The 21834-nt window shown below is 37.5% G+C and overlaps 2 protein-coding genes across 3 annotated transcripts; both read left to right on the forward strand.

Moving 5' to 3' along the window:
- Positions 1–1399: 1399 nt before the first annotated feature.
- On the forward strand, positions 1400–9150 carry mapre1a (microtubule-associated protein, RP/EB family, member 1a). Of its 2 annotated transcripts, XM_062998335.1 has the most exons (8): positions 1400–1458; positions 4713–4835; positions 5105–5250; positions 5345–5540; positions 5957–5995; positions 6068–6171; positions 8674–8826; positions 8924–9150. In XM_062998335.1, the coding sequence occupies exons 2-8, from the start codon at positions 4715–4717 to the stop codon at positions 8972–8974; spliced, it is 810 nt and encodes a 269-aa protein (XP_062854405.1). In that variant the 5' UTR covers positions 1400–1458; positions 4713–4714; the 3' UTR covers positions 8975–9150. The 2 variants fall into 2 exon arrangements, with proteins under 2 accessions (XP_062854405.1, XP_062854406.1); XM_062998336.1 differs by lacking the exons at positions 1400–1458; positions 5957–5995.
- Positions 9151–15118: 5968 nt separating this feature from the next.
- Positions 15119–19781, forward strand: si:dkey-16n15.6 (organic solute transporter subunit alpha). Its single transcript, XM_062998339.1, has 7 exons — positions 15119–15188; positions 15752–15903; positions 15999–16072; positions 16943–17098; positions 17978–18089; positions 18729–18981; positions 19086–19781. Exons 1-7 carry the CDS (start codon positions 15119–15121, stop codon positions 19505–19507), a joined length of 1239 nt encoding a protein of 412 aa, XP_062854409.1. The 3' UTR covers positions 19508–19781.
- Positions 19782–21834: the final 2053 nt, after the last annotated feature.

Consider the following 21834-nt stretch of genomic DNA (forward strand, 5'->3'; position numbering starts at 1 on the left):
TCTTGTGATAGAACTTTGTCAGGTTTAAAGAAAGTAGGGTTGTGCATATGATACCTAGTACACCATGCTCACAATAAAGTATGGAGATGGGAGCATCATTATATCTGGCTGCCTTTATGCAAATGGAACTGGGATGGTCCATGTCATGAATCAATATAGTGGGGCACAAAAGAGAAAAAAGAACTAAATATGAATGTTTTCATTTAAAAATCCCAAAGCCAAAATAACTTAAGATTGGTTTGTTTAAGGTGCTTGCATGGACAAGCCAATCTTTAGTTAGAACCAATTAAAATGTATTGAGATTTTAACATTGTTTACATTTTACAAACTGCCAAGAAGAATAAATCAAACTTTGTTGGCAAACAAAGTATTGGTGTGTCTGAATTGTTTTCCTTATCAATTTATTTTAAGCATATCATTGTTTATGCTTATAAATTGTGCTTTTTATATTGATAACAAACTCAAATGTATGAGCGTACACCGATCAGCCATGACATTAAAACCACCTTCTTGTTTCTACACACATTGTCCATTTAATCGGCTTCACTTACCATATAGAAGCACTTTGTATTTCTACAATTACTGACTGTAGTCCATCTGTTTCTCTGCATGCTTTGTTAGCCCCCTTTCATGCTATTCTTCAGTGGTCAGGACTCTCCCAAGACTACCACAGAGTAGGTATTATTTGGGTGGTGGATGATTCTCAGCTGGATAAGACACAGCAGCGCTGATGGAGTTTTTAAACACCTCACTGTCACTGCTGGACTAAGAATAGTCCACCAACCAATAATATCCAGCCAACAGCGCCCTGTGGGCAGTGTCCTTTGTCCACTGAGGGTCTAAAAGATGACCAACTCAAACAGCAGCAATAGATGAGTGATCGTCTCTGACTACAATTACAAGGTGAACCAACTAGGTAGGAGTGTCTAATAGAGTGGACAGTGAGTGGACACGGTATTTAAAAACTTCAGCAGTGCTGCTGTGTCTGATCCACTCATACCAGCACAACACACACTAACACACCACCACCATGTCATTGTCACTGCAGTGCTGATAATCATCCACAGTCAGTAATTGTAGAACTACAAAGTGCTTCTACATGATAAGTGGAGCTGATAAAATGGACAGTAAGCATAGAAACAATGAGGTGGTTTTAATGTTATGGCTGATCAGTGTATGTGTGTACATTTTAATTGTATATACGAACTGGTTTGCCAGTCATAAATATGTAAAGTGTACTTGGCAAAATGATAAATAAGTCTTGATCAAGAAGTTACTTAACAAACAGCTTAACCTGGGAACAGGGTATGATTAATTGAACCATTTTTATGAGAATCAGGACATAGGACCGGTATTGTGAAGAGGTCACGTGACTGGAGGACGTTCCCACAACTAGTAGATTGGGTGGATGCAGCAGCAGTAGAGGCGCCAGCGTCCAAACCGAGGTCTACAGCGAGAGTGAGTTTACCACAGCTTTAACCTGGTCTGTCATGGATAAAATCATTTTACCTAGATATTGTTTACTAAACGGTCCATAATAGGTTAAAATTGAACGGTTTAAGTAGTTTAAATTAGATACTTCAGTTAAATAATGCAGTCGCGAGTTAACAGCAGCGTTATGTTAGGCGTCACCTGGCTAGCTAACACCTATAGCGGTTATTTTAACGGTCAAACAGTCATTTCTTTTGCCTCAGAGAGCCTAACAAGCTAAATGCTACATTATTCATAGTCAGGTTTGTGCATTTTGTAGCTTGAATATTGAAACAAGTATCAATAGTTTGCATTTTTCGTCGATAATACAAATAATACTCAAATAATTAACAGCAATTAACGGTGTTACCTACAATGTGTTTTATTTTTTTTCGAGTAACGTATGTTCACGGTATTACGTACAGTTCTCCAAACCTCATCAGTGTCATGTACTGGTTACCTTTACCACAGAATTTTTACCTTTCTTAATTATATCTGGATTATTAAGTAGTCAGGCACATTCATAAACAAACTCAAAACCATTTTTTTTTGTTTAATGTGAGAAAATACATAAGCAGTAACAGTACAGTAGCAAAAACAAAATATTAGTGTTTGTCATGAGAATAACCAAGGCCCACTTATTCAACCAAAATAACATTCCAAATTATTCCAAAAGAAATCCAAATATTTTAACTGTGCTATATAGCCAAAGGTATCCTAATTATTGAGCTCAGGTGTTTTAGCCACAGCCATTACTAAAATGTGTGATTTTTTTTTTTTTTTTTTTTTTTTTTTTTTTTTTTTTAATACATGCTTTCAACTTTGTATCTACAGTTTAAAAAGGCCTTTCTTTGTTTTAGCTTGATTTGTGCAAATCAATCTGTAAATATCATTGATGGGTGGATTGGTTGGTTGGGTTGGTTAAAAGAATTTTCAGTGACCTTCACATAGCCTAAACCCTACTAAACACCTTTGGGATGAAACCGAACATGGAATGAGGACGGATCATCCAACTTGAGTGCCTGACCGGACATGCTTTTTAACTACATGGACACAAATTCCCACAGACACAATTCAAGATCTTGTGGAAGGTTATACTATTATATTCTGTCCATTTAGTGTACAGATTTACCTATAAAATTGTATTATTCTGTATAGATCGTGCTTGGGAAACCATCTATTTATCTTCAAGAAACCCAAATTACCAAATAATACACTGGAAATTCTTGCATAGATTTAATTTAACACCATTAAGAAGATTTCATATGCGTCTTACTCAGTCACCGATTTGTGATCTGTGTTCCTCAGGGGAGCCTGGTACTTTTTTATAGAGATGGGACGATCGATCGGCTATGAATCGGTATCGGCCGATTTTTAATCAAAATATGCGATCGGCGATATTTCCTAAAAGTAGCCGATCCGATCGTGTGATATATAAAGACCATGTTAAGTTAACAGCTCAGTGGATTGATCCAGACTTTGAGCTATGAAGCACCAACCATCACATCACCATTCATCAACAATTGTACAGAAACCATCGTGAAAGCTCTTACGATGTAATTTTGCTGATTGTAATATTTACTTTAAAAAGATAATTCAACCCGGTCACATCTGAGTCGATTCTATCAGCACGTTATATAAACTCCTGGTTCACTTTGGTAAATCGTAAGCGGTTCTTACTTGTGATGTAGATGAGAACAGAAAACGTTACAGAGCCAATCAGAGGCAAAAGTTTATTCATTACCAAATTCGTTAGTTCAGGATCATCTGCTGAACTTTTAGCTCCTTAGACGGAACGAGTCTGACGGTCGGTTACAGATCTGTGGTAATAGCAGTTTAATTAAGCTTTTTAATTGAGCTTTTTAATGTAAGAGAGTCACACAAAATGTTCTGTAGTAGCTGGAGTTTATTTAAAACCACAACATTTAATTAATAACAGTAAACACGGAGAGATAACTGAGAAGAGAAACTTACGCTTCACATAAAAACGAATCAACTCATGAATCAATGAATCACTTATAGCGATACTGTGATCTCTGCGTCTCTGTAACTCTGTAACTCTGTAACTGCGTCTCTTCTAACACACACACACACACACACACACACCTCAATTTCTGGCACCAAGTTGCCACAGATCTCTCAGCCCTACTAGACCATGATGTTCCATGCTCAGTATCAATCCCCAGGTGGGGCGGTCCGGGTCCTTTCTGTGTGGAGTTTGCATGTTCTCCCCTTGTCCGCGTGGGTTTACTCCGGGTGCTCCGGTTTCCTCCCACAGTCCAAAGACATGCAAGTGAGGTGAATTGGAGACACTAAATTGTCCAAGACTGTGTTCTATATAACCTCGTGTACTGATGAACCTTGTGTAATGAGTAACTACCGTTCCTGTCATGAATGTAACCAAAGTGTAAAACATGACGTTAAAATCCTAATAAACAAACAAACAAACAAACTCAGTCCAGCAGAAACGACTGATGCTCTGTACTTTGACAGCCGCAAAAAAACTGTTAGCCAGCCGATGGAAGCCTCCTCATGTCATCTCAAGACGGCAATGGATTGTGTTTGCACTTGACATTATTTCTTTGGAACTTTCAGTTGCTCATATACATGGAGCTCAGTCAAGAACTATTAATGCTTGGAAGAAGGCGCTGCAATCAGTGGAGTCTTTACTAGGCTCTCACTAGAGCTGTTATTTATTTGCCATTTTTATTTGTATTTTGTGTCTCTCCAAGCTGGTGTTCTTATGTATACGCTCTGCTATGTACTGTCTATCTAAATTATTTAAGTTTTTTGGGCCAACACACCAGGGGTGGGGCTGGATGTTCTATGTTCGTATGTGTTCATGATAACATGCATGACAACATATAAGTTTAAAAACAATAAAACAATTGTTCACAAAAAATTATTATTCTGGATCTTTATATAAAACAAAGTAACATTTCACTAATAATATATTTTATCTGTATGTGTATGATTGTTTTCAAATATACAGTATTATGTAATTACTGCCAACGGGAAATTCTTTTGGATGTGTTCCTAATATCTTCCCTTTTTGTTTATTGCTACATGTCATGTCATGATTGCTTACACCCTCTTCTAAAAAGGTGTGCGTATTCCTCACGTCCTTAAAGACTGATTTAGACATGCATAATCATTTTGTCAGGGTTGATTTAGAAACAAATATAAACATGTCTTTAAAGGATCTCTAAACTTTCTGAATGTACGTTTTACTGTTTTTCCAGCAATGGCTGTGAACGTCTACTCTACTTCGGTAACTAGTGAAAACCTCAGTCGCCATGATCTGCTAACCTGGATCAACAGCTCGCTGCACATGAATCATGCAAAGATTGAACAGCTGTGTACAGGTAAGTGACTTTACACTTCTCAGTCTTACCCCCTCAACCTATTTGTTTCACAGCTTATGGTTAAACTAATATGGCTTTTTGGGGAGGTACAGTTGAGTGAACTGCTGTATGTATGTAACACTGGTTACCATTCCTTGGGTTTGGTAGCCTTGTGTATTTATTTGTCTGTATGGAACTGGTCATTTAAGATCCCTCCTATCACAGTGCACAGTTATTAGAATGGTGTGCTCTCGTTTGGGTGTTTTATTGGTGTTGCTCTTTTTACATAGGTGCTGCTTACTGTCAGTTTATGGATATGTTATTCCCAGCAAGTGTGCCATTAAAGAAAGTCAAATTCCAGGCCAAGCTAGAGCACGAGTATATCCACAATTTCAAAATTCTTCAAGGCAGCTTCAAGAAGCTTGGTGTTAACAAAGTGAGTAATTTGCATGCAATAGGTCAGTTGTGCTTGGTGTTGTGTAATGGTCTTTTTCTTTTATTTGATTGCCTACATATCCTTTTATTTATAGATCATCCCTGTGGACAAACTTGTAAAAGGGAAATTCCAGGATAACTTTGAGTTTGTGCAGTGGTTCAAGAAGTTCTTTGATGCTAACTATGACGGGAAAGATTATGATCCAGAAGCGGCTCGGCAAGGGCAGGAGGCTGCTGCTATACCGTGTGCGGTTTCAGCTGTGGTTAATAAACCTCGTAAAGGCAGCACAGGTGGGAGGACTTAACACTCAAACTAAAATATAGCACAGCATCGTTTAGAATTTTCTATTTATACATTTCATTTATGGTACAATGTTTTTGTTCTTTTTACTTGCTAGCCACAGTAGCCTTACTGTCAGTCCATTCTTGATGCCATAGCCTTCATGTTCTTGACATTAATGAGTCTTGGCCACCCAACAAACTGTCAGCGGTTTATGGCTTGTCTTTTGTTGTACCACTGTCGGCAGGTACTCGCAACAGCTGCCTGTGAGCACCATTAGTTTCAAAAACACTTCAACCCATTCGATTTGGCCCTTATTAAAGTCACTCAGGTGTCATCTCTTGAATAGTTTTGCTCAGGGATGTACCTGAAGACTTTTTTTTACAGGCCTAGGAATATTTTTTTCTAATTCTGTGGTTAATTACAGAGTTGCGTGTGACGCCGGTGAAGCCCACAGCTCCCGTTGGTAAGATGCAGTTTATGTATTTTGTCGTTGGCCTTATTTGTACATGTTTTTGATACTGTTGTTCTTTTTCAGCCCCACAGAGGTTAACCACAGCTGCTAATAAGGCTGCCGCACCTGCAATGCTGAGAACAGAGTCAGGATCTAGGGGTGAAAATACTGAAGAGCTTGCTCAAATGGTAAAGCTATGCATTTACTCACTGACATGTGACACTGACATACATACATACATCTCTTCAATGTAATTCATAGCTTTCAAAATACTATACTTATTGCACAAGTTTTGCTTTTGGAATACAGGTGTATACAGCAGTTCTAGTACAGCTCTGCTTGTGAAGAGATAACCCTGTACAAAAAAATCCCACTATCATTTGTAATATGTTGTAAGATAAAGTAGTAAAAAAAACTTCTTCATTTTAACTGCATTTTAGTGTATACCACTAATATCACTCAGTATAAACCTGGCAGGCCAGTCAAGCGCATGCATTCTCATGTCTATGAAGCCATGCTGTTGTAGCTTGTGCAGATTGTGGTCTGGCATTGACTTGCTGAAATAACCATGAACTTCCCAGGTGATACCTTTACTTACAGTCATGTGAAAAAGTTAGGACACCCCATGAAAACCTTTGTCTTTTCGAACATATTTAAACATATGGACATTTGAGCTTCATTTGAACAGTACTGAGAGATGGAGCTTATATATAACTAAACAAATAAAATGTTAAAAATTACTTTTAAACACAAGGTGTAAAATGTAATGAACAAAAATGGAAATTTATTGTGAGGAAAAAGTTTGGACACCCCCACATTTATTACTACTTAAATGTCTAAAATTAGAATCCGGTGCACCACATCAGCTGCAATGATTAGACCATCATTAGAGGACATTGGAGTTTTATTTAAACCTCAGACATTAGTTTGGTTTGCTCTTGATTGTTGAAGTGAGTGTTCTCACCATGGTGAGATCTAAAGAGCTCTCTGAGGCCTTCAGAAAGAAGGTTGTAGATGCATATGAGTCTGGGAAGGGATTTAAAAAGATCTCAAAACAATTAGAAATCAGCCGTTCCACTGTCCGGAAAATAATTTACAATTGGAGAACATTTAAAACAACTGCCAACATGGCCAGGTCAGGCCGTCCTAGCAAGTTCAGCCCAAGAGAAGACCTCAAGATGCATAAAGAAGTCTCCAATAATCCTACAATGTCATCACGGGACCTACAGGTAGCTCTTGCCACAGTTGATGTCAAGGTACATGTATCTATCATCAGAAAGAGACTGCACAAGTTTGATTTTCATGGGAGGTGAGCAAGGAGAAAACCCTTGCTGTAAAAAAAACATCAGAACAAGACTAAATTTTACCAGAGAACACCTAGACAAGGACCAGGACTTCTGGAACAATGTGCTTTGGACAGATGAATCCAAAGTTGAATTATTTGGGCACAGTAACAGAAGACATGTTTGGCACAAACCAAACACAGCATTTGAGCACAAGAACCTCATACTAACTGTAAAGCATGGAGGTGGAAATGTCATGGTTTGGGGCTGCTTTGCAGCAGCAGCTCTCCATTATAGGACCCACAATGAATTCTTCACTGTATCAGAGGATGCTTGAGGAAAATGTAAGACCATCTGTCCAAAAACTGAAGCAGAGGTGAACCATGCAACATGACCGACCCAAAACATTCCAGTAAATCCACCAAGGAATGGCTCAAAAGAAAGAAATGTAGAGTTCTGGAATGGCCAAGTCAAAGCCCGGATCTTAATCCTATTGAGATGCTGTGGGGTGATTTGATACGGGCTGTGCATGCAAGAAACCCCTCAAACCTCACACAGCTGAAAAAACTTTCTCCCAGTCGATGGCGGAGACTGATAGATGGTTATAGAAAACGTCTAATTGAGGTTATTTCAGCCAAAGGGGGAAATACCAGCTATTAGGGCATAGGGTGCCCTAACTTTTTCCTCACAATCAATTTCTATTTTTGTTCATTACATTTTACAACTTGTGTTTAAAAGTTTTTGTTTTTTTCCAGTTTTATTTATTTAATGATATAAGCTCCATCTCTCAATACTGTTAAAATGAAGCTCAAATGTCCATTTGTTTAAATATGTTCAAAAAGACAAAGGTTCTCCTGGGGTGTCCTAACTTTTTCACATGACTGTATATGCAAGTCACCCATGCCAAGACAAATGTTGGCTTTTGCTTCACCTTCTAACATTAGCTTAGGGTCACAGGGCTTATCAGACCATTCTATTTAGAAATGCAGTTATCACTTTTCATTAGCATGGCACACACCAACAGGCCTGCATTCTTAACCCTCAGATACAAGGTTTGGGTAGCTCTGATATGCTCTGAGCATTTTGCTGATTTGATTTAGGACCACAGAAAGGCATTTTATGTCTCTAGTACCATTCTAAAGAATTGTACAATCTATGCTAAGGCTCAATGAAGCTTTTTTGGTCACTCATGGTTGCATAAACCTTGCGCTGACCATTTTTTGTCACGTCTCTATGATAGATTCTAATAATATTCAGCTGAAAAACTGTAAAATGTATTGGCACTATTTATACCAGAAATGAAAAAGCATGATTATAGCAAATGCAGTAAGTTACCGCAAACCTATGAGGAGAATATCTTTCAATATCTCTTGTAACATAGCATGACTTGTTTTCCCCCCCCACTAGGTCAGTGACCTGAAATGCACTGTCACAGATCTGGAGAAGGAGAGGGACTTTTATTTCAGCAAGTTAAGGAACATTGAGCTCATTTGCCAGGAAAAAGAGGGGGAGACTGACCCTACACTCCAAAAGATTCTTAATGTTCTCTATGCCACAGATGTATGTGTAGCTTAAAAAGTTTTTAAAGATTTTAAAAAATAGAACCATTTAAATATATTTTATACAATTTATTTCTTTTTCTAAAATCTATCAACAGGAAGGATTTGAGATTCCAGAGGATGGTGCAGGTGAACAGGATGAGTTTTGATCAACCCAAAGTGATTGTTTAATCTGTATAATCTCAAGCTTTTGGGCAAGTGTGCATGCTGTAAATAAACATACATACTGCCAATTTGCTTTTTCTTGTTGGGTGTCTTTGGGCCATTGCGGTTGCACATTGACGCTTTGAATGTTTTATATTTAATAAAAGTTCTATTTATGTGCCTTCAGAACTCTATTATTAAAGTAACAGATGCTAATAATGATGTAGATTGCCCATTATTAAAGCTGTTTCATTGTTGCACTTTGTACAGAAGTGACTAGTTTAATTATTTATACTGTAATTGTCAAAATTTATCTTAATTTGATTAAATCTGAGACATCGGTTATGGCAACAGTAAACAGGATATGTGCACATTCTTTATGTAACCAGAGAAGGTATAAAAAAATAAATAAAAATGCCCCTTAGAGTCAATCTGAAGGATTGTCGGCATGGTTATATTAAGGGGTCTGACGTCTTTAGTGAAATTACGCCTCTAGTTCCATAACTTTGAGCCAGTCACGTTGCATTTCTCCAGCTCAGAATATAATGCAAATTATGGACTGATCCCCATTAAAAAAGAATTTAAAAAACAGTTCCTCAAGTGTAATATAACAGCATACTAGGTTTTACTAGGGTTCTGTTTCATGACTGTTCTATGTTAACTCTAGAGCCTGTTGTTGCTGTCTTATTGTTTGTGATCTTTGTTTGATGTGGCCATTAATTCAAGATTTTTGTCAGTGTGTCCATGCCTATATTCATTGTACTGCTGCCACTGGGAACATGAAAGCATGTGTGATTGAATGTAATTTTTAACTTCCTCTGAACACACACAATGGATATAGTTGAACTACTTCCCTTTAGTCAAATGCTACCACTGCATGCCTTTTGTTATCATGGCCCATTTTGTTTTATTCATCTTCTGTTAAAGTGGAAAGTGGATATAATGTAATGAAATTCATTTGTACCTTTAGGGTCCTTACGTATCCATGTGCTGGAAATATGATTTTTAAAAAGGTGTCCATGTCCATAGTGGCTATATGGTAAATTAGATCCTTTTTGCTTATTTTAAATGGCTGGGGCCCCACAATGGATTGGCGTCCGGTCTTGGGTGCCATAACATTTTACCCAGTGATTCTGGGAATACTGGACCCAGTGCATCCCTGACCAGGATAAAGGATTAGGCGGTTTGTGGATTATAGTGCAAGTAATAAAATGTAGGTTTTAAAATAGATTATAGAATGTCTAAAAAAAACCTACTAAACATTGTACTGTCAATATTTTTGGTGAAGCCATGTAATTACATGATTTTAAATGTTGTAAATTAACAATGAAACAAGAACCCGCTCCAGATCTCTTTAACATCTCTTTATATTTCTCCTTAGAAATTTGATTGAATTAAAACACAATTGCAACACAACTGCACATGTTAATTATTTTAGATTGATTGTTAATTTCCAATATGTGTTGTGGCAAGAAGGCAAGGGACATTCCCCCTGCTTACATTTACATTTTCAGCATTCAGCAGACACCTTTAATCCAAAGCGACTTACAATTGAGACTGTATACATTGCAAGCAATTGAGGGTTAAGGGCCTTGCTTAAGGGCCCAACAGTGGCAAGCTGGCAGATGTGGGGGCTTGGATCAGCAACCTTCCAATTTCTAGACTTGTACCTTAACCACTGAGCTACCTCTGCCCCTGAAAGAAAAAAAACCCTGCTTACATTATCGGCCGTAGAAGCGCGGTATCCTACAATGCAGTGCGCCCACGGCCAGAGCATTAATAAGGGTTAAAAATGGGTTGATAGTCGAAATGTTGTAGAAGCATTTATGCTCATTAAGATGTGTTCGATGCATAGTGGGAGGGATCTGCCATATATCAGATCTGGCTCTTCTTTCATGCCTTTGTTATTCACACAAGAGCAATTCCAAATAAATGAGCTGCCCTCTACAATAAAAGAGCAGAAATGTTTCCTTAGGTCTCACCAATGCCACAGTATCATACACGAAAGAGCTCTGACAGTTAGATCTTTTTCACATGAAGTTTTAAAAGCACCATGTGGCAACCAACATCACTTTTCCCCACAAAGGGCCAAAACAGTGTAACTCCTTGAAACACTTGTAACTAAACTGCTGTTTAATGTTTCAAGAGGAAATATAGCCTAAGAGTCAAGCACAAAACCAGCAAACTGGTATGTCAGGAGCTGCTCATGGGTGCTGAATATGTGCTTGTTTTAAACATGAATGAATAAAAGTCATTCTTGGTTGAATAAAGTTAATTATTAAGCAAATGAATTCTCATTACAAGTGTTCAAAATGTATCTTGTACATTGCATCATCAGTCCAAGGATTACATCAGCTATTTCTCCCAAGGTTTTAACTTTCTTGACATCTGTGACACTGTGGGCCGTTGGTTACAAGGTCTGATGTCCAGTTTTTTGAGTCCAGGAATCTCCTCCCCTGCCTGAATCATGCGGAACACTTCTGCAAATGACAGTTGAACATCCTGTACAGATTCAGCATCAGTGTCTGTCTGTGGGGAAGTCAATTTTTCGGAATTGCAACCATTAGCTTGATAACAGCAGTTCTCCTCAAGATGATCTGATGTAGAGGACTGAGCACGACTCTCCAGGTAACCAGTCAGGTCGATGGGTTCAACAAACCTGGAAACAAAGCACAACTGATTGAAGATTTCAGAAGCGGACAATTCCATTAGCAAACTCTGTACCAAATTGTTTATTTTGGATGGCACAGTGGCACAGCTGGTGAAGTGGGTGCGGCAAAGCAACGTGGTTTCTAAGGTTCTGGGTTTAATTCTCATTTCTAGACAGTTGTAGCCTAGTGGTCAAGGTACTGGACTAGTAATCGAAAGGTCGCCGGTTCAAGCCCCATCACTGCCAGTTTGCCACTGTTGAGCCCTTAAGCAAAGCCCTTAACTAGGGCTGGGTATCGCCACTAATTTCCTGGATCGATTCGATTCCGATTCACAAGGTCCCGATTCGATCTTCGATTTTCGATTCAATTTCGATTCAACACATTTAGGCATATTTGAGTTACATTAACAGGTTTTGTTTAAATATGTACAGATGTTCAGAGAACGAATGTGATAATTGTACAAAGAACACTCATTATTAAAAATATTTGTGTATTTTGTTTACATAAATAATTAATCCAAAACAGTAACATTCATTTTTTATTATTATTTTATGTCTGACACGCTACAACATTGTAAATGTAATGTAAACATACACCTGGCTGTTGAACAGCTTATGCCAAGTTTACACTACACGACACTCTGATTAACACCTGGTCGCTGTAATGTTCACACTACACGACTGATCGGCGATGGGGGGTTTTACACTACACCATCCATCACCAGGGGGAATCACAGGCGAGCTTCTCTGCTCTCCAAAACTATGTTTTGACACGAAAACACACGTGAGAAGTGATGAAAGGTTTAATGATACCACGTCCAAACATGCACATCAACAAGTAGCGAGAGATCAAAGTGTGCGCGCTGATGAAATCAATGAATCTGAGTGGATTTGGCAACACGAGCAGCATGACTTGTTCTGTAGTGAGTTGGAGGTTAATAAATGTTTTGTTTTGTAGAGAACGATCAGGTCAGAAATACTGTAAAACTCGCGTGTGCTGATGTATTCTGATAGAAACTATATTACGCTCCACCACCTGTTTATAACCTCTCCCCTGTGTTTCCCCTCGCTGTTTCACACATTGATTGAGAGCCGAGTTTCATAACTAGTGGTCATAACTTGAGCTTCTGCCATGCTAAACTGATGTGCAGGTCAGATCTCGTTGCATGAAAAAACACTGGCTGGTCACGCGAAATTAAAGGGGGTAACAGATTTCCGTGTGCACCGTAAAAAGGGGCGTATTTAAAAGATCGATCTCGCGTTTATATGAATCGATATCGGATCGTTCAAATAAAGATCGATTCGAATCGAAAAATCGATTTTATAAACCCACCCCTACCCTTAAATGCTTAATCTGTATACTGTCACAGTACTGTAACAGTACTGTGCTTTGGATAAAAGCATCTGCTAAATGCTGAACATGTAAATGTAGACATTTTTTGTAGGTGTTTTAACATGTTCTCCCAGTGTCCATGTGCATAATTGCAGGGAGCTTTAAAATTCCAAGACTCGCATGACAAACATGCCCCCATACACGCGTGTATTTGAATATTATTTGTATTGTGTTTAACAGTATTGTCCATCTCTTTCATGTCCCGTGTATTAAAGTTATTATATGTACTAAATATTTACGCTTAATGTAACAGTGTTCCGTACATCACCCTGCTAGTGAACACGTACTTGTTATAAAAGAAGATTTTCAGTTTCAGTAGATGTTCATCAGACACTGCAGAGTTTAGTTTGTTCAGACCTTCCTGAAATCGAGCATCGCCCTCAAAATTATACAATTTAAATCTGCTTTGCACACACTCCATTATTGCTAATCTGCTCCAATTGTGAAACTATCAGCTTCAAACACACGCACACACAAAATACCGTTTTAACGTGTCAAAGTCATGCCGCTTTCTTATTTACTATTGCCTTTTGTTTCCGTATACGCCTACTGGCAGTATTTCAAATTTATTAAATTTAATTATATAGTGCACTACTTGTGGCATTACAGTCATCAGCTCACCCCTACATAGTGCTCTTAACATAGGCTGCTTAGACGTATTTAGACTTTAACCCTTGGCTCTTAAAAGAGGAAACTCTTCAAAATAAGAGTCAGGACCTTAAATACTTCAATATTTAAATTGTAATGCACAATGTAAAATAATGTAAAATCTAATTGTATAAAGTAAAAAACTACATAATCATTAGATTATATTGTATTATATAATTTATATAATTATTTAGTTTTATTATATAAGATTATGTTTAAGGATTTATAAAGTAGTAACTTTGTATACGACCTTCTTGTTATTTATTATATATTTATTTACCTTAAATCTTTAAGTATCTTTAAATAATTTTCCATTAATTTAATACTTTATTTAATTTTAGTTTACCCCATTTCCCCTTTTTCATGATAGGGTTGTTTCCCAACCAAACATACTGCCTGGAAGCACCTGGCCTATTAAGATGGACACTATTTACAGAACCCTCCACCATCCAGAAAAGCTTCCTAAGCTTTTAAGTCTTATATCTGTCATGTACAATCTGACTGGCTGCTGCATATCGCATCCAACCATTATATCCCACCCTCTTTTCAAATTTTGGGTTCTTAGGTACAGTACAGGTCACCAAAAATTATTGTACCATAGTGTCCTATGCAGTGGTAAAATGGGGCATATGCACCCCAAACTACTGTCAATTGGTTAGGAACAGGCATATTTCAAAAAGCATTCCTACAAGACTCTGACATCTAGCTTGGCATTGTAAACCAAAATAAATGTGTTTTCTGTTTATAACATTATGTTCATGTTTACTGCTCATTATGTTCATGTTTACAACACATTAAAAAAATCAGCTGCTCTCGTATATAAATGAGGGGTTGCCACAGCAGATCAGGTTTGCATAACAAACAGTTTTTACTACTGATGCACTTCTTAAACAAGCCCTCCTATTTTATCCAGGTTTGGGACAGACACTTGACAAGTGCACCTCCCAGTCCCCTCCTTCCTGGACATAAGACATTTATTGAAAATGTATTTATATTCGAAGGAATAAGCGTCTTCTTTTATTGAAACCATAGATTAATAATTTTTAGTATGTAAAGTCGGAGATAGTACTAGACTATGGAGAATTAAAAACAGTGAACCAATTTTTATCCTCTATTGTTCAATCAACTCCTACTTGTGCTGTATTTGAAGATGGACTTGGCCCTTTACCTATGGCTCTACCTGTCTTAGTCAATCATTAATTCTTCAGATCAGGAAGACATCACTCCAACTATCAGACATTTTCTGAGCACTAAACCCGTTTGACTCAATAACAATCATTTAATCATGTTTTTGCGTAGATCTTGACAGAACCAGAAAACCTTTTAGCAAAATAATAAAAAAAAAAAAATGACTAAACGAAAGTACAAAAGAGCATAAGCTATGTTGTTCTAAGTTAAAACCTCTTTACATTAAGCAGCTGGTGTCCTGAGACTTTTTTTAGAGAGTTTTTTAAAGTAATGGATAGTAGAGTAGATGACTGCAGCCTGATGGAAGGTGAGATCCCCCTATCATCTACATTCTTCAAAGGTAAGAAACCAATATAAAAATTCTGCTTCTATGCTTCGGAATGAACTTTTCTGCAGTGTGATGCATTGGTGTTCTGATAAGCCTCTAAATTATTTAATCTAAGGTAATGTAATTTGCAGAAGGTAGAGTTGATGCTATATAGCTTCAGGGTCCTGGGGACCAGGGTTTTAATTTTCAGTTGACATAGACTGGCTACATAAAATTGTGAGTGGGTGAGTAAGGTTATAAAGGGGTGAGTAGTGGCCTGTCCTGAACCCACCAACCCATCACTCAAAAAAAGCTAAATTATTTTTCAAAGACAGGAGGACTATATCAGTGGTTCTCAACCTTTAAATGAGATGGCTTGCAATGGGCTGCAGCACAAAAACACAGGCCACACATCCATGTTGCAAGTGGCTTATTGGCTGTAGGTTGACAATCCGTGGACTATATCGTGCTATAATATAATAATAATATTTTGTTATGAGACTGTTCTCTACCTTCACCATTAACATTTTGGCTGGTGGCTGTTTGGCTCTTTTATTAATTTAGATTTGTTGATATTGTGTTTTCACTGTATGAAGTAATTAAAAATGAGCTGTGGTTGTACCTCGTCCCGGCCGTGCTGGCTGTCCTGCTGCTGGCTCTTTTTCTGGAGGAGGTTGGCTTCTTTCTCCGTCACGAGCCTTCAGTTAGACGCAGACACCTTTGCCTATGGATCCTGGGCATGTATCCGGTAAACAACTCTTTTATAGGGCCAACATTTTATAAGTATATGGTTTTGAGCTGTTATTTATTTCTGAAGGTTTTTTATTTATGCTTTTCTTTCAGGTTTTTGGAATGACCTCTATTATTGCATTATATGTACCCCGGTCTTCATCACTGTGCAATTTTATTGCTTCTTTGTAAGTGGCTTTTTAATTCTGATGTATTTTTTTAATGTTTGTTTTGCATAAATTTGAAACAGTAAACTATTCAGTGTAAAATGTATCCAAAGCACACCATATGGCTGAAAGGTTTTGGACACCTGACCACGAACTTGTTAGAAATCCTATTTCAAAAACAAATGGTATTAAAATAGAGTGACTGCTATGTGATCCTTCTAGTTAAAACAACAGCCACTCTTGTGAGATGGCTTCTAACATGACTTTAAGGTATGTATGTGGCAATTTGTGCCTATTCAGTCAAAAGAGCATTTGTATGGCTGGGGACTGATGCTGGTCAAAAAAGCCCCAATTGATGCTGTTCAGTGGGGCGGCAGTTAGGGCTCTGTGGATGCCACTGGGTTTTTTCATTTGTTGTAACCAAACCAAAACAAACCTCTCAGACACACCCTGGAATAGCTGTAAGTAACAAAGTGTGGCACCACGTGGCCAGAGGTAAAGCGAGTGGACATTTAAAATTTGTATTTTGTTAGTACATGATTTTATTAGTGTAAAACGAGCTCCAAAATAATTAAAAGCCTATTATTAATGGTTTCTACAAATCCTCCACAACTACATTTGTGGTAAACCAATAGCGGTCACAACCCCAAGGATGAAAAGCACTACTTTTCAATTTTAATATTATATGAAATTTGTTTTTAAATCTTGGAGCTTAAAATGATTACGCTTCATATTCTCCTACACAAATCCCCAATATATAATCAGAATCATTCTTCCAAGAGGTTTTGACTATGTATATACCATACCTCGAGTCCAAGGGCTCTCAAGAAAAGCATCATATCAGTGTGTATTATTCTGAGAGTATTATTTTTTTTGTTTTTTGTTTCAAAGATATCATTCTAGCACTCTGCTGAAGTTTATGGGTCTTATTGAAAGCTTCTTTGGGGGAAAAGCTCGAATGCTTGAAGTGCTGGCAGGGGAAAAGGTTTCTCCCAATCCATTTCCATGCTGTTGCTGCTGCTGTTTGCCCCTTATCAACATTACCAGGTGAAGTGCTGTGTTACACACATGCAGTGGGGAGAAATGTCTGAGACCACCAGTGAAATTTCTGCTTTGCATTGTTCTCTAATGTAATACCCTGTTTTTAAATCTCAAACATCTTAAACAAAGCACTGCAACAACTACTTGAAGACTAAAGTAAATCAAGCAGTGCTAATTGACTCTCCACAGTCACCTGACCAAAACCCCACTAAGCATTTATCAGGGCAAATAAATACAGAGAAAATCAAGCATTTAGTAACATCACAGGATGCTCTTTTGAATATTGTGAAATGATGCTGGGATTGTATTTAGATTTTGCATGTCCATGTTAGCTCAGGCTCATACTGAGTAGGGCAGGGGTAGCTCAGAGGTTAAAATACAGCACTAGTAATCAGAAGATTGCTGGTTCAAGCCCCTCATCTGCCAGCTTGCCACTGTTGGGCCCTTGAGAAAGGCTCTCAATTGCCATATATGCTCTCAATTGTCGCTTTGGATAAAGACGTCTGCTAAATGCTGTAAATGTAAATGCAATAAGGCAAATCGGAAACGTACCAGATACTAAGAACTTAAAAAAATGTGTGTAATTTTGTAAATATTTAATGTTTCTCTAATATTGTTGTGCTGATTAAATTATTTGTATTCAAACATTTACTTAATTTAAAAAATACGAAATAGAATTACTTTCACTAGTAGTCTCAGAATTTTAGCCCACACTTTAAAGAAATACTTTAAATTCAAATATATAATGATAAAAAACAAACCCAAACTAGTGATTTTTTCTATCTATTTGAGCTGAAGTTGGGGTGGGTTAATTAAATAACTGAACTCATTTAGGACTGTGGTGCTATAATGTAACAGAATAGAATCACTGATCTTGTGTTACAGTACAAATCTGAGATGGATGATGATTGCTGTACTACAGCTCTCTGTGGTCCGAACACTCCTGTTCTTCATCACTCTCGTCCTCTGGACAGACGAACAGTATGACTATGGGGATGTAAGTACAGAGTGCTTTTGCAAGAGTTGCATGAATTCATTTAGTGCATACGCCAAATTTCTGTTAATGTTAATTTACTGTATAATTATTGAATTGTGGGCACCACTGTGGAGCAGCTGGTAAAGGGGGTGCCTCACGGGTCTACATGGGTCCTGTGGAGTTTGATTCTTGCCTTTGGTCAGAGAAGCTTTCTATGTTTTTATGTACGGGTTTCCTCTTAGTACTCCAGTTTCCTCCCACATCCTAAAGGCTTTAAATTGCTTTTGGATGTGAGTTTAGTGTGAATGTGTGATGCTATGCAATTGGCTGACACACTGTCCAGGGTACTACAGGTGTCCAGTTATCGGACTCTGTAAATAATAAAATAAATGAATGAATGAATGAATTGTGGGTCCCATGGTGGTAGAGTTGGGGGTACAAAGGTAAAATTGCCTATAGATATTATAGTTGTATGTGTTGTATTGTGTAATAGTAAGTGTGTGATTTCCTGTGAAAAGTGTATTGCCAACCAGCGTTAAGGCTTAACACTCTTGATGACCTGAACCAAGACAAAACAGTTACTGAAGATGAGACAATCTTTAAACTACTGTATATTAATGATAAACTATAATTCCCTTTTTCTATTTTTTCATGTTCCAGGTGGATTCTGTGGATCCCAACATTTATGTAAATGCAATCATTGGTGTGTCCACTTTTCTCTCCTTCTATGGCTACCTGCTGTTTTATAAGGCAACCAGGAAAGCACTGCATGGTTATGAGCTTCGAGCTAAATTTATTTGTATCATTGTTGTCTTAGTATTGTGTGGACTGCAAAATGGCATTTTGGAAACTACAGGGGCACTAAAGGTCATACCATGTGCACCTCCCTTCTCTGCACTGTTTCGCTCTCAGTGTGAGTACCTGAATCAGTCAAAAAAAACCAAAAAACTTTGTGTTTGGAAATATTTCTTTAACCTTTTTTCTACCAGTAATTCTAAGTAATTCTCTTTTTCTCAGTAATCTACCATTATGCAGTGATTGTGGAGATGTTCTGCATTAGCCTCTTTGCTCGGAACATCTTCCGTAAAGTGGAGCTGAGTCCAGAGTATGCATACGAGCTTGAAGAGGGGCTCACCCATCATAAGGAGGTTCAAACAGAGGATGTGTTGCCTCTTGCAGTGCAGTTGAACTCTCAGACAGAGGACCCGTCTTGCTCGAACCCGGCCTACAGCAGCGATAGTGAGGACAGCCTCTGCAGAATTGAACATGCTCCACTGGACCACTTTCCCTTTCCACTACAATCCAGACATCTTCAGTTCACACGGTCAGAGAGTGACAGTGTGAAGCTAAGTGAAGAGTGTAAGAGCACAGAGTCACCAACTATCACAGTCAGTGCTGAGATCAACTATGTGGAAAATCCGGATGTGACTGTTGTATAGCTGCAGAAGTACAGTGCTGTTGCCCACCTTTTTCATTTGCTTTTACTCCTTTTATTTTCTTATTTGTCACAGTAAATCAACAAAGATGTATATAAGACAGACAATCTAAATTAAAAATATATATAGTTTTAAAATGATTTAAAATTTAATTTATTTATAAAAGGGTATCAACTGACAGTGTAAAACTTAAAAAGTGTTTGCAGCACTTTCAGAGACAAAACTGCAACCAAGTGCCTACTATAACCAGAGGTAAGGCTTTCATATTACAGTAAAGAATTTTGGCTACCACTTTTTGATGAATTGCTTTAATTTAGCCACATTATAGGGCTTTCAAGCATAAACTGCTTATCCAAGTTCCTGCCACAGCATCTTAGTGATGTTCAAGTCAGGACAGCACCCTTGTTGACCAACAAGGCAAACATTTTGAACCATGGGGAACATACTCCATGTTCTCTACAAGAAAGGAATGGAAACGTTGTGACTTTTTCTGACCCATAGTGTACAACGGAAATACATGAAAACATTATCCTAATCATCTCAAAATGTTACTGCATTGTACCTAATATTTTTTCCCCCCACAAATCTAAAAAAATTTAAATATCAAAACATGAGCATGGCATTCTCTGAACCATGACAGAATTTGACAGAATTGGATCCGCATAAGAACAGCTCCAGAACATTACTGCAAAGTTTCTGCAAACATTCTAAACCATGATCTTTGACAAAAATTTGGGGGATATGTTATTACACTATTCTAGAACTTTGTGGCAAAGTTCCTTAAAGCTTTTAATCAGCAAACGTTAACTAAGCTATAATGTTTAACAGATTTATTTCCAATAACATTTCAGAATGCCACTGCAAGGCTCCAGAAATATTTTAATAGCCTGAAGAATGCCAGAACATTAGGGAAACATAACAATGGTTTGGAAAGTATTTCAGAACCATCCCAGAACTTGACTGCTAAACTCCTAACAGGATTCAATGATAAAAATATAATTCTTCTAAACCATGTTAACTTACAAAACGTTATGGGAATGTTGGAGGAAATGTCTGGAACCATGGTGTGTGACAGAAATATATGAAAACCATTATATAATGATAATGATAATGATACCATTACAGAACATTACTGCATCATTTTCAGAAGGTTTTAATTATTCAAAGGTTTAAAGGACATCAGGGAAATGTTTTTTGAAATATAATGTGCAACAGAAAATGATAATTTATCAAACTAATCCCAGAATGTAACAGGGTTTTTATCAATTTAAAGGTTATTAGAATACTAAGAAAATATTCTGAACCATGATGTGCAACACTTAGGGTTGCCAACTTTCGGAACTGGAAATAAGGAACACCCTGGGCTGGCAGGTTGGCGGAAGGCATAGGGTGGGGGTTGCTTTGGCGGGTGTTTACACCTATAAAAAATATTACAGGTCTTACACCGTCATAGGAACATTATCAAAATGTTTAATATAGGCTGTTTAACATATATTATTTTCGCTCTTTATAATAATACATCAGAACCATATTTTAGGCAAAACAACATGCATGAGGAACATCATGTAACATTTTTTCTCAAGAGTGCAAACTATTGCAAATTTCACTCTTTAAAAAAATAAAAATACAACAGATCTATAAAAATGCTGAACATTTCTCACACTTTTTCATAAATACTTGTTTTTTTTTTTTAGTGTTGTTTAGTTTACGTATTACAGTGGGCACTGTTTGAAATAAACTCAACTGTGTGGCATCTTTTGCTGGCATGTTACTTTTATATTTTGTTAGAATTTCATATCACATGTACACTGTCAATTTGATATTTTCTTCCACAGTAATTTTAGTTAAATAAACTAGATTTCTTCTCAGGGTAATTTTGCTGTAGTTCAGCTTCTTTCAGTGTGGAAGTCTCAGTCTAATCTGCAGCATTTCTCTCCCACTGATAAAAATACGGAATAAAGCGAGTCCAGTATCGGTTCAATAAGGAACACCACGTTTAGTTTCCAAATAAGGAACGATTCCGTATTTTACGGGACGGTTGGCAACCCTATGCTAGCACTAGCATTATTTGTATGCTCACAGAAAAGTTACAGCCTATGTTCAATATTAACCACTAACAATGAATTATGTAAAAATGCAAATGCAAAAGTGAACAATATAAATTTTACGTGTATGTAAACTTTTGACTTTTAAGTTTATATATTGAGATAAACAAATGATTTGACAAAACCGCGATGCGTCTCTATTCTTCGGTCCAGTAGGTGGCGGCAATGCATTAATAACTGCTGTACAACTCCAACTACAGCAGAAGAAGAACCAGTCAGCGGAAT

This window comes from Trichomycterus rosablanca, chromosome 7 (genome assembly GCF_030014385.1).
Source record: "Trichomycterus rosablanca isolate fTriRos1 chromosome 7, fTriRos1.hap1, whole genome shotgun sequence".
NCBI lineage: Eukaryota > Metazoa > Chordata > Actinopteri > Siluriformes > Trichomycteridae > Trichomycterus > Trichomycterus rosablanca.

Excerpts from the sequence above, each read along its gene's own strand:
- mapre1a (XM_062998335.1), top strand. The coding sequence starts at position 4,715 with ATGGCTGTGAACGTCTACTCTACTTCGGTAACTAGTGAAAACCTCAGT. Across the intron at positions 4,836-5,104 it reads GATTGAACAGCTGTGTACAG|GTGCTGCTTACTGTCAGTTT; the intron begins GTAAGTGACTTT and ends CTTTTTACATAG. Across the intron at positions 5,541-5,956 it reads ACCTCGTAAAGGCAGCACAG|AGTTGCGTGTGACGCCGGTG; the intron begins GTGGGAGGACTT and ends GGTTAATTACAG.
- si:dkey-16n15.6 (XM_062998339.1), top strand. The coding sequence starts at position 15,119 with ATGGATAGTAGAGTAGATGACTGCAGCCTGATGGAAGGTGAGATCCCC. Across the intron at positions 15,189-15,751 it reads ATCATCTACATTCTTCAAAG|TAATTAAAAATGAGCTGTGG; the intron begins GTAAGAAACCAA and ends CACTGTATGAAG. Across the intron at positions 17,099-17,977 it reads CCCCTTATCAACATTACCAG|TACAAATCTGAGATGGATGA; the intron begins GTGAAGTGCTGT and ends CTTGTGTTACAG.